Consider the following 13,459-nt stretch of genomic DNA (forward strand, 5'->3'; position numbering starts at 1 on the left):
AAATGTATTTAGGCGTTAACTCATTGACTTCATCAAACAGTGTAACTTTTATAACTAATTAAATGTTGATACCCACCACCAAACTCTAAATTCTTGTGTTTTTTTTTTGTAAGTTTAGTGTTTTTATGAGGTACTTTCATTATGCTTGTATTTTGTCTCATACAGGCCAAACAGCTTTTTTCAACATCTGCTTTTTAAGGTTTGACATAGCATTTTGTTGAAATACCAATATTTCCTGTGAATCAATTGAAAATTTGGTGTACACACTGTTACCGTACTGTGATAAATTATGAGACATGAGTCATTTTTATTTTTATTAGAAATAGTTCTCTTGCAATTCGGAATCCAGTGACCTAGGAATACCATAGACTGGCAATACCTGTACTATTCACAGCAAAGGTCATGAAACCGACCTTCAGTTCCACATAAAATTAATAGAATAATCAAAAATGTTCCAAAGATAGCTCAGCCTATTACGACTGGGTTAAATTTCAGGGGTGCGATACGGGAACCCACTAGACTTAAAGCCGAGTCTTATGGTTGTAGGACTGGCTTACATGGGCACTGTGAACAAGTCTAGTTGAGCCACCTAACAATTGAGCACTTTTTAGCACCAGACCTTTGCCTAGTCACTTCTCTCCCAAGGATTCGTTGCTGATTTCGTAACTTTGGCTTTTTCCTCATTAACCAATATCTCAGGCCAGGGTGAACACATAGGCTTGACAACCATAACCTCAACACCTGGCGGGGTCTACTCGGCCGTTGTAGTTAAGTTACCTACGTGCTTGTCACAATAGAATTTAATCTACCATTCTAAAATGCCCAAGCTAACAATCCAACAGTAATAGAACATTTGAATAAATTCAATTACTGTAACCAAATACTAAGAAGCTGGTATCTGCTACTCACACAAAACTAAAAACATGTTAGTTTCACTACTGTATTGATAAGTAATTAAATTACTCGGTGGTAGTGTGATGAATTTTCTTGAATAATAATACCTTCCAAGTAAGCCTACTAAGTAAATATCTCTGATAGCTGATCCTTGTAACTATCCAAGCTTGAAATTAGGTGTCGGACGATCGGAAAATCTGTTAAATTAAGTTACGGTCATAAAATTAATAATTAATTATAACCCATATCACTATCAACTTGCTGTTATCTGGGTTTCTATTTTGGTAGGCTATTAAAAGTTAGCTACTAGCCTACTGGCCATGTGCAGTCAACTATGCATGCTGTACCCTGTAGGCTTGTTGGGCTTCTAGAGCTATCAGTTAACTGGTAGTAAATACAAAAAAAAAATTAATCGAAACACTGTATCACTATAAATATACTGGTATATGAACTGTGGGTTTCTATCCTACTAGGAGTTTATATGTGGTCCTATTGGTGATCGCCTCTAAAGCCGGGCAAAGGGCGCTACCTCGCTCTGCCTCTGCCCCTACCTCATCAATAGACTTAAGCGACAGATTCTTAAACCCCTGGAAAAACAGCCAAATGTATTATAGTAGACTCCCTCTTATCAGGACACCTTTTAACCGGACTACACTCGGCGGAAATGACATCTCTTTAACTGGACGATTTTTATCAGCAAATCGGTTTAACCAGACTAGATCGGCAGGAAGTGGGTGGTACTGAAACAACTGTTCTCGTTGGAAAGATTAGAGACCAGTGATCATGTGCCTATATACAATGCTCTCGTAAATTTAAGTCAAATAGTGTATACATGCATTTAAACGGTCTGCTTTAACGAGTTTTGGGGACATCGGTTTAACTGGAAAAACTGTTACCCGGACTGGCCTCGGTCCCGAGAAGTCCGGATAAGAGAGAGTCTACTGTACTACTCTAAATAAATATATGGACACATCAACTGATGTTTTCATGACAGTTGATCCGGAAGGAAACTATTTAAATATAATTTTAATTTAAATTTTTAGGTCGAGTGGTTTTCTTTTGTGAGGAAGTTGTCTAATTAAAATGTAAAGTGAATAGTAAAAAAAAAAAAAAAAATAGGACGTTTACTTAGGTTTGTAGGCTAATTTTTCGATTTAAAAAGATTTTGAGTACCCTGTCTTGCTACACATACTGATCCTTAAAACTGCTACTTGCGCCACTTGAAATGGTATTTGAGTACCGGGTGGAAGATGTTTTTTTATCAGGTGGTGGAAGATGTTTTCCCCAAACCACAGCATATCCTTTTTTCTGTTCAAACTGGTTGTATTTGCAGATATCATTAGAAGTATGTGATCCCCTGTGTTACACAGTTAAATGAGCTTGGCCATAGATGAAGCAAATAAATATAATCAACAATGACAAGTCGAGAAATACCACAGCTCGAGGAATATTGTAGCAATGAATGTACAATACGCGATACAATACAAGTTTTTATTCATATTTATATTATTCTTATACACACACATTGGTTTTTTTGTAACGTCTATGGTATTTTGTACACGTATTTACTTTTGACCAAAATTGTACTGGTGTTGCTCCACCAGTGCAGAGAGCAGAGCTAATTGAACTTTTTAATCGATCAGCACTTTTTCTCTCTATAAATTTTTTGTTCTTTAGTTTAATTCAGTAACATTAATTAAAGTATGTCTTACTATGTCTTTAAAATATGTTTAAAAAACAAATAGGTACATATATTTTGATTAGGGTCTAGGCTCTAGAAAGATTGACACATTGCTTAACTCACCACTAGGCCCTACTACAGGTGGCCTACAGTCCCTCTTCATTGCCAGACTGTGTTATTCCTTAGCTGTTTCAATCGTATAAAGTTTTGATAATATAAAAAAATAGGAATGCATGACAAACAGTGAATAAAAGCAAACAAATAGATAAAACAAAAGATTTTTGAATTTAGATTTTTTGAAATGAATAAAACTATAATTTCAAGATTTTGTTAAAGTTAAGCTCCCGTGTCGAAATGAACCCCTATTTCAAAATATGTTTGTCATACATACAAAGATCAGGCTTAATAGACTGAGGCATAGACTACTAAGATAAATAAATACTTGACAAAAACCTGGCATCCAACTTGATATATTATCAAATTTTTTAGAACAGTATTGTAGCAATGGGAGTTTTTATACATTTAAAATTTAAGCAATGTGTCGATTCTCGATACCACATATTCTTGGACATTCCTATGGGTGAAACTTTTGAAAAACAATTTTGAAGCCATCAGTTATGTTATCACGGCAAACAAATCTTATTAGCCTACCAACTTAGTACTATTTTAGACTCAATCAAGATGTGATGCCATGTTCATAACAATAACAACAACAACAACAATTTCTTTGTTCAGCTTCAGCTGGTTGAGAACTAAACAAATGCCTGAAAACTAGGCATATTACACCAGTGTCCCGTTAATACGTTACTCCCATATAAAATAGGGGTAACATATATAACCGGAAACTAGGCCTAACTCATATTACATCAGTGTCCGTTAATACGTTACTCTCATAAAAAATAGGGGTAACATATACAACCGGAAACTAGGCCTAACTCATATTACATCAGTGTCCGTTAATACGTTATTCCCATATAAAATAGGGGTAACATATATAACCGGAAACTAGGCCTAACTCATATTACATCAGTGTCCGTTAATACGTTACTCTCATAAAAAATAGGGGTAACATATACAACCGGAAACTAGGCCTAACTCATATTACATCAGTGTCCGTTAATACGTTATTCCCATATAAAATAGGGGTAACATATATAACCGGAAACTAGGCCTAACTCATATTACATCAGTGTCCGTTAATACGTTACTCTCATAAAAAATAGGGGTAACATATACAACCGGAAACTAGGCCTAACTCATATTACACCAGTGTCCCGTTAATACGTTACTCCCATATAAAATAGGGGTAACATATATAACCGGAAACTAGGCCTAACTCATATTACATCAGTGTCCGTTAATACGTTACTCTCATAAAAAATAGGGGTAACATATACAACCGGAAACTAGGCCTAACTCATATTACACCAGTCTTGTTAATACTTTGCTCCCATAAAAAAATAAGGGTAACTTAGGTTACCTGCCATTGTTAATGTACAATAAAATAAAACATTCATTTTAATGAGTAAATGGCAGTATACCTACTGCTGCGGCGATAACGTCGACACAGTGCATCTTCCACGATCACGGAACCATCCGTAGTTATCGACCTGGTTTCCTCATCAGCTGGACGCCATACTTAGTATTACAAAATACTTTCTTGTTTCTAACCCTTTTAAGATTTAAATACAACTGCCATTCTAACTTCTACCTCTGAAGAAGCCCCTGAAAATATCAGCTTAATGTGTACTTTTTATGTGTTCTCTTGACCTTCTGAGACTTCTTTATTCAGGTGAGTTAGTATCCTTCCTTTCTCCTCAATAATTATTCCACAGCCAAGATGTTTTTTTTCCTTTAAACAAACTAAAATTTAAATACAGTAACCTTTTTTCCCAAGAGGTGGTCCAAACTAGCCTGAAGTTCGGATTAGCTGGACTAGCTGGATTAGTGTATTTTTTGTATTTCCAGTGAATCAAATTCTACGTGCAAAAATAAGATAAGTAAGGTAGTGTTTTTATTCTAAGAACCATTAAAATAGCCAAAATTGAAATAAGGAGCTGTAGTAGGCATTGTTATGTTTATGTTTTTATGTTAATGTTTAGGATTAATTGACGATTTAGGAGATACTAATGTACCATATTATGTATTTTGCTAACAATATAGTTCTTGTATCTTGTATCTTGTTAGTCTACATTGTACCTTATCTAGCACTAAAAAGTAGGTCATTATTTTATTTATATGTCGGTAATATCTTGATGGTTTTGTCAAGTTTTAAGGGTTGGGAAAGTATTATTATAACTAAGAAGAATTGCTACAACTAAGTTTGGGCATATTGGTAGAAAATATCCTACATAAAGTTTATGTTAAATTGGTAATCTATATAATTAATCCAGGATTCAGTAATCTAAGATAATTCACAATACCTTACAAAATTTCTCATTATTTAGGGGTAACACTGCATTATTATGTAGCCCAACTAACACTTGTGTTTCACCGAAGCAAAGGACAACTTTTACAACATCGTATAATATCAATAAATATCCTTTTACTGAATAGGCCTAGTAGATAAATAAAATAAGTAGTGTTGTTCCTGATTAATTATAGCACTTATTCTATGGTGTATAAAGCAAGTTATAATGATTAGGAAGACTTATTTGTTAAACAACAAGGACTATAGTAGTAAGTAAAAATGATCACAGAGTACCCTTTTTTAAATTGCAAGCATTAATGAACAAATAATACATCATGCTTATCAAATTTGAGTTGATTTAAGAGAAGAAGATAGCCGAGTTTTAACTTTTTCTATTTTCCTCAGTTTGAAGAAATGATGGATCGCCTGGAAAAGAACAGCGGGCATTCTGTCGTCACACAAGCGGAGGCCAAAGTGTTGTTGAAGGAGGACGACGACTTAATCATAGCTGTGTATGATTATTGGCTCAACAAAAGACTCCGTACAGTAAGTGTTTTTTGACTTGATTAAATTTAAATTTGAATTCCTTTGTGGAAAAATATCAAACATGTACTCTTATGAGGATAGGAGACCTAAATATGTTAAAAGATGATTTCCGCTTTGTCGAATCAACATCTCACATTTCACTGCCATTCCTCAACGCCAACAATGTTGTGCTTGTCTCTTAAAGCTATTGGACAATACTTGCGAGATAATTCTGTATTGTAATCCTCTTGTTTTGTCCACACAGAGTATTTATATAGTTAGTTAGAGCTAATACACTCCGCCATTGAAACATTTTTGAATTAGTTGGGTTAAGTTTTTTCCTTCATTGTTGTTAGTATTTGCTTTGGAAATGTGTTGCGTTGATTAATAAGCCTGGAAATAGATGTGATGACCAGGCAAACATGTGTTTGTACACCAGGTGTGTTTGTGTGTGTGAGTGTGGCGTGACCATTCCTCTTGGTCTTCAATGATATTAAATGTTGACATTGAAGGTTGGTTGAGTACTATTTCTCTCTATATTTGTGTTGTATTCAATAGCTTAAGTTTAGTTTTAATATTTTTATTAAATCTAAATGTGTCCCTAGCTTAAATGTAGGCCTATGACAGCTTTATGTAATTCTGAAATTATTTATTTCAAGACAGATTATATAATTTGCTTACTTTTAAGTTAATTACAAGAGCACAAAACCCTCTCTAAAATATATTCTAAATCGTATTAAGATGATTCCATATTTGTCACTAAGAAATTTTGTAAATTTTATTCGTAAGAGTTTAAGCATGGTATAAGAGTTAGAGGAGTTAAGTTTAGATTCTTATCGTTGTGAATAATAGCAGGCAAGACACATTCCGTAAATCTTAAATAATGGTGATAATTTATTCATTTTTCTGACAGACGACGCAACATTGCTAAGATCAGCTGATATGGTAGGCGTAGTTGTGGATTAGAGGGGATGTCATACTCCGACACTCCCGCATGAGTTTTCAGTGTGTGGTCATTGGTTTTTAGGTTTGGAATTTGTTAAAATGTGCCGTAGTCTGTGAGACGAATCATTACAATTTGAGTTTTTTCAGTTTATTCCATGGCCATCTTTGAGATGAACATTAGTATTAGTGTGAGGCCAGAAAGTGATGTATTGTATAAAGATAGTATAAACAATAATACTATTTCAAAGACATTTATAAAATTAGGACTACTTGGAATTTGGTATGCAAAATTTAAATAAAAGAGTTAGAAACTGATACAATTGATTTACTTTTGTACAAGAAACATAGTAGTTTAGTTTTTATTTAAAATGTATTTTCAAACAAGTAGCCTCACAAATGATTTTGATTTATAATAACAAAAATATGAGATATGAAGCATAGATTCTCTTCTAAGGCCTACCTTTAAAAACTCAATAGACAAATCTTTTTTTATTAGGTTGTATGAATAGCCTCCGGATTGTAAAGAAAAACTAATAATATGGTTTGATTACCAATCCATTTGTTCCACTCAACAAGTTTTGACCTGCTATGAGTCATCAACAGGTGTGTACAAGGATAATATGATGTCTTCACATAAAGGTCGTCAGGCTTAAAAGTGTTTGATACATAACATATATATGCATACACATACAGCCGATAAAATAAAATAGTAAACACGAAAAGCGGACTCCTGTTGGTAACACGGAAGTTGAGTCTCTTGCCTGGAATCTTTATTACATTTATTGGTACTTAAAGTCACCTTGCCACCCCCAATCACTCAGTTGCATCTTGCAGCATCCTCTCTTCTTGATAATATCTCAAGATGTCGTATTCTTGACTCAAATGTTGCACAGGAATCATTTAGATCTGTCTCTGGTTAACCTTTTTTATCTCTCATCCGGTTATCTTTAAATATTGGCACTCTTATTTTACTAAGATACTTTATTTTTGTACCTTATCTAGTTTTTCCAATATCTTCTTCAACTGTGGTGTTATCGTGGTTCATAAAATGCTTGGGTTTGTTTTTAAAATGTTATAGGGAGTATTGTAAAATCCTGGCGCTTTGCAGCTCCCCATTTGCCTAAACATTTCCAACTTCTGAGTCTCTATAGCTGTAAAGTGCTCTCTCCATCATTCTTGCTGTGACTGGCTTCCTGTTACTTGATCTGTTTGTAAATGATAAGTCATTTCAATTATAGAGCTAAACCTCTTTTTACCAGCTTCTTATTAATATCATAGAGATCCTCACTGACCTGCAAGGAATCTCACCTGGCATTTTTGTGTAGAGTATCCCCCCAAATTTGGGCTCTAGTTTTGCTAATGTTTAGTGTTGATATAACTCTAGGAGTTCAAAGCCTCAAATATTTTCTTAACATGAAATGGAAACAATTTTACTCACTTCACTTCATATCTAAGTTTATTCAGTCATTTCTCCTCTTTCTAAATTGATCATATTTGATTATCATTTGATTATTATTGACTTGATGTATAGCTCGTCTCCCATTAGGTTTGAAAAAAATTCTAAATTTCTAGTAGCCTATATATTCAAATTGAGTTTGCACAAGGTTTAATAGATGTGTTCCAATTATTCCCAAGTTCTTTATGGGTATAATAAACAGTCTTCTCTTGGCTAACATTGCAAATAAGTTACAAAATGCACACTGCCAGGTGATATGTAAACAATGGACTGACATATCCATATCAGCCTTGTTGAATGTGCAACATTAAAAATGTTAGATTATTTATTCAAAGAATAGTTGTGACTGTATTATTTTATCTAGTTTTAGCAAATTTTCCCTATGATGAAATTTGGTTTGAAGGTGTAGGCCTAAGGCGGGATAAACTTGAATGAGTTCACAAACCAGCATGATCGGGCAATGGGAACAGGGTTTTATGGGGTAAAAATTGTTTTCCATATTTTTCACCCTCAAAACACATTTCCCAATATCTCTCTAGACAATTTTAAAGAGCTTAAAAACAAATAATTTAGTATACCAAAGTGTTTTTGTACGGTTATTGATTACATAGAAAATAAAAAAATTGCAAATTTAAAATTCTTATGTTATTCTTATGAAGAATGTTGTAAAATGTTGTAGTTTGATTGTTTATGGAAATATTTTGATCAAACTTGGCAAATTTATTTATTTTATACTAAGCTACTAATATTTTACTAAAATACCTCCACCGCAGCAAACCTGCAGACTAAGCGAATTTCCATTTGACTGATTGGATTTACACTGAAATGTCTATTTAAAAATATAAAATTTATTCCCTATTTAAAAAGAATTAGTTTAACAAGGGTTTGCTGCATCAGGGAGGGTAAAACTGTTTTTTTTTGTAAAATGTTAATAGTTAGTAAGAAATAAAAACATTTTCCAAATTTGATCAAAATATGTTCATAAACAAGCAAACTACAACAGTTTACTTATTCTCCATAAGAATAACATGAGAATTTTAAATTTACAATTTTTTGGAATTTTCTCCGTAACCATTAGGCGCATAACAACGCTTCAATTTACTAAATTATTTGTTTTTTTAAGCTCTACAAAATGGTTTGGAAAGAAATTGCTAAATTTTATTTTTTTTGGGTTAAAAATGGGAAAAACCTATTTTCACCCCATAAAACCCCCGTTCCCATGGTCCAATCATGCTGGATCGCGAACTCGTTAGAATAAACGTAGGTTTACACGTTTGTACCAAATTGCATCAAAATCGGATCAGTTTTGCTCGAGTTATTGTGCTAACGGACATACATATATATAAATATATATATATATATACATGAATTTGAACGGATGGTGTTTTTGGCCTCTAGGGACCTCAAAATGAAAAAAAAAATCGGTCCCGCGTCCAGGTCTTACCATGAGTACTACGGTATTAGCTTATTCCCTATATCGGAAATTCGCTAAAACACACTTTATTAGCCTCCCAGTAACAGCAAACCTGGATGGCCAGACTTACATATGAAAGCTTTTCATTTTAGATGGCCAGTCTTGATGAAAGCTTTTCCTTTTAGATGGCCAGTCTTGATGAAAGCTTTTCCTTTTAGATGGCCAGTCTTACAAATGGAAGCTTTTCCTTTTAGATGGCCAGTCTTGATGAAAGCTTTTCCTTTTAGATGGCCAGTCTTGATGAAAGCTTTTCCTTTTAGATGGCCAGTCTTACAAATGGAAGCTTTTCATTTTAGAGGAAGCTATTAATTTTAGATGGCCAGACTTACAGATGGAAGCTTTTTATTTTAGATAGTCAGTCTTACAGGTAGATTTTCAAACTAGTTAGGTAGTCATACAAATAGAAGCTTTTCATCTTAGATAGACAGTCTTACAAATTGAAGCTTTTAATTTTAAATAGCCAGTCTTACAGATGGAAGCTTTTCATTTTAGAGGAAGCTATTCATTTTAGATGGCCAGACTTACAGATGGGAGCTTTTTATTTTAGATGATCAGTCTTACAGATAGAAGATTTTCAAACTAGTTAGGTAGTCATACAAATAGAAGCTTTTAATTTTTTATATCCAGTCTTACAGATGGAATCTTTTCATATTAGACAGATAGTCATACAAATGGAAGCTTTTCATTTTAGAGGAAGCTATTCATCTTTAGATAGTTTGGATTTATTTTGATAATGAAAAAATAAATCTTAGCAACACAGCTTAATTTTTAGGAATTGATGTAGATAGTTTATTGAATTGGAAGAATCACATTCATAACACCTCTAAAAAGTTAAATTCAGTATGTTTTCAAATGTTGGTCTTAAGAAATGTTGTTGATTTAAACACTAGACTAATGATTTATCATGCTTTATTTTCGTAAATTTTACAGTATGGAATAGAGCTTTGGGGCGTCACATCTGATTCGTATCAACTTTTTAAACTTCAAAAAAGAATACTTAGAATTATGACTTTGAAACCCGTAAAACATTCTTGCAAACAACTTTTTAAAGAACTAAAGATTCTAACCGTCCCTAATTTGTATATTCTTAAATGTTTATTGTATGTGAAATCAAATTTTGAAAAACTCCACAGTGAAAATAATCGGCACAATTATAACACTAGATTTCATACAGATTTTCAATATCCTATACACAGATTAAATCTTGTGGAAAGGACACCTTCTTATATGGGTAAAAGATTTTTTAACAATTTGCCTGGGTACTACAAATCTATAATAGGATTAGTATCTTTTAAAGAAAAAATTTTTGAATTTTTATTGGAAAAGAATAAATTATTATAGTATTGGTCAGTTTCTCGAAGACAAATCAATGTAAATTGTTTGTTTTGTTACCTACTATGTATTTATTTTTACCAATATAAGCTAGTTTATTTTAGTATAGTTTGACAATGTAACCTGTTTTGTCTGGCTGTGCCAGAGCATTAAAAAAAAAACGTTTTGTGACAATAAAGATGACTTTGACTTTGACTTTAGCCAGACTTACTGATGAAAGCTTTTCATTTTAGATAGACATTCTTACAAAATGGAAGCTTTTCATTTTATATAGCCAGTCTTACAGATAGAGGCGTAAAACGTCAGTTTTTGCTGGATTTCATTTTAGCGTTCATGTTTATTTTAGGTATTCTTTGAGAGCCTTGAAGCTATTAGCAAGTGCCATCTATCTTTGTGTTAGAATGTGCAAACTATATTGAGCAAATACTGTGTTGAGTTATATCGCAGGGCACTAGCACTGAATTCTAAAGGTACACAGGAACGGCGCTCTCAGGCTTTTCCCCAGAAAGTGTAACAAATCATAATAACAATTGACAGTATCTGCTGCCTATTAACACGTTCAGTGCTGACTACATCAATTGATGTAGTTGCGCAACCCCCACTACATTAGTTCAGTATGTGCTCAGCCATTGCTGGGGAACGTTAAAGTCCTTGCTAACCTGTAGCTTAGAATGTGAGCTTTATTTTGGTGTAGGTTGGTACTAAAATTTCCCATAAAATCCCGTCTGACAATGCTTTTTCCCGGTTTCGGGGATTTTCTCTCTTCAAGCCATATTACAAAGCCACTGACTACTGAACCAGGCAGTGCTGCTACCTTTAGGTGTTTTAGGGAACTACGTCCAATCTCGGGGTAACGCAGTACAATCGCTGCTGCTCTTTTGTTATTTGTCCGATTGAAATATTTGAATGCCAATTGCGTTCGCTGTCACGGTACCGCGCCGGGGCTTCGCCCGGGCCTCGCCGCCATTAGCGAGCGCCTGTTGGAATGCCTGCTGCACTGAACGTGTTAAATGAATGGAACAGAGGATTTCAGTTCTCTAAGTAGTACCAGTTAAGGACACAACAGTAAAGCCTCTATGAAAATCCAAATTATAATGAAAGGGCTCTCAGGGTGATTGTTACCAAGTAAATGTGATTCTTTTCGTGGCTTTACTACAACTGCTTTATTTCTGGTTACTAACATCAGACACTGAAAGTAGCCCCTGTTTGGATTGCGAGTCCACATATTACATTTGTTATAAATTCAAAGTATAAGGCAAGTTAGTCGTGTGAGACAGTACTATTGTTAACACATTTTATGTAATTTGGAGTGATAATCGGAGTGATAATTCTTACGTTTTTGCCCAGCCTATATGAGTAAGCCTTAACTGCTATTGATGAGTTTCTGATGTTAATGAACACTTGATGTTGTAGCAACAAGCACTGATTCCCTGTGTGAAAACCGAAGCTCATAGGGGAAGTAACAGCAACAACAACCCTTACCTTGCCTTTCGACGAAGAACAGAGAAGATGCAAACTAGGAAGAACAGGAAGAATGACGAGTCAACATACGAGAAAATGGTCAAATTAAAGAGGGACCTCAGTCGAGCTGTGACATTGCTGGAGCTGGTTAAACGCAGGGAAAACTCCAAACGAGAACTGCTTCACCTTACGGTCGAAGTGTTTGAAAAGAGGTAATTTATCTTTCTACTATCTTAAACATTATTTTCTAGTACGTAGACACAAACGGGGATATAAATACACAGAATGAAAGTAAATGAACTGTCCATGACAAGACTAAGTTGAAATACATCAAAGTTGTCTTTGATTTACCACTTGTCACCAGCCAACTTTCAATTAAGTGTTTTCGTGCAAGATATTCAGGATTATGCCGTGTCGGGGGATGACGATGATAACGTTTTCTGAACCAAGGGGGGCCATTGTTTTCATGACTTTATGTTTTGAAGATGATAATAAATATGATCACAATATTAAAGTGTATTATTTTTGCAACACTAACTCACTGAACTTTGGAACAATTTAGAAATATACATTTAATGTTATAAAAGAAAAATTAAGCTGTAGGTCTTGAACTGGTTATCGTTTATAGCTAAACATTCCCACGGGAACCTGGAACAGCTTTCAAAATCCAGGAAGAAACCTGGAATTTCAATTTTAAAAATTAGTATACAGTAGGATCTTGTTAATCCTGCCCTATATGGGGATTAGTAGGGCCGGATTATAGAAAATGCCGGATTAGTGGAAATGCATCAGAAATTGAAGTAGTTTTACAATAAACAACATTTTTATTAAAACGAAAACTACGATAACTATGATAACAATCATTTGAATTTCTGTACAGTATAGGCCTAATGAAATGTTGTTTAATGTATTACTGTATTGTGAAAAAGAAACAGTGATATGAAACAGCAAACAACAGTACAATACACTTTCAGACAATGAACAAAGATAATCACTAAATACTGTACGTGTACAAAATGAAAATTACACAACTGTAGGCCTACTGTACACTTTACATGTAAGACCTACTTAAACAACAGCAAAATAGTTTGTAATATTTTTCTGCTTCTTTGCATTAAAAGAAAGTTTTAAAACATTTTCCTGGAGCCTCTTTAGTGTCATAATATAGGAAGCTGAAGCACCGTTTTCTTCCTCCCAAGTTATTGCAGTTGCGTAGGCACAGAGCGCCGAATCCGTGTTGACTGTGTGTGCAGCTGCAGCTGTACTGGCTCCGCCCACTCC

General features: G+C 34.1%; 1 protein-coding gene across 1 annotated transcript in view; it reads left to right on the plus strand.

Moving 5' to 3' along the window:
* Positions 1–13,459, plus strand: part of LOC128997814 (enhancer of polycomb homolog 1-like) — a 51,708-nt gene that overhangs the window by 9,524 nt on the left and 28,725 nt on the right. The window contains exons 4-5 of the mRNA XM_054423552.1: positions 5,391–5,531; positions 12,131–12,390. Of these exons, the coding sequence (XP_054279527.1) occupies positions 5,391–5,531; positions 12,131–12,390 (401 nt within the window). The remainder of the gene's footprint in view (positions 1–5,390; positions 5,532–12,130; positions 12,391–13,459) is intronic.

This window comes from Macrosteles quadrilineatus, unplaced genomic scaffold (genome assembly GCF_028750875.1).
Source record: "Macrosteles quadrilineatus isolate MER2022 unplaced genomic scaffold, UCM_ALF_1.0 Scaffold_7__1_contigs__length_78375512, whole genome shotgun sequence".
NCBI classification, from domain to species: Eukaryota; Metazoa; Arthropoda; class Insecta; order Hemiptera; family Cicadellidae; genus Macrosteles; species Macrosteles quadrilineatus.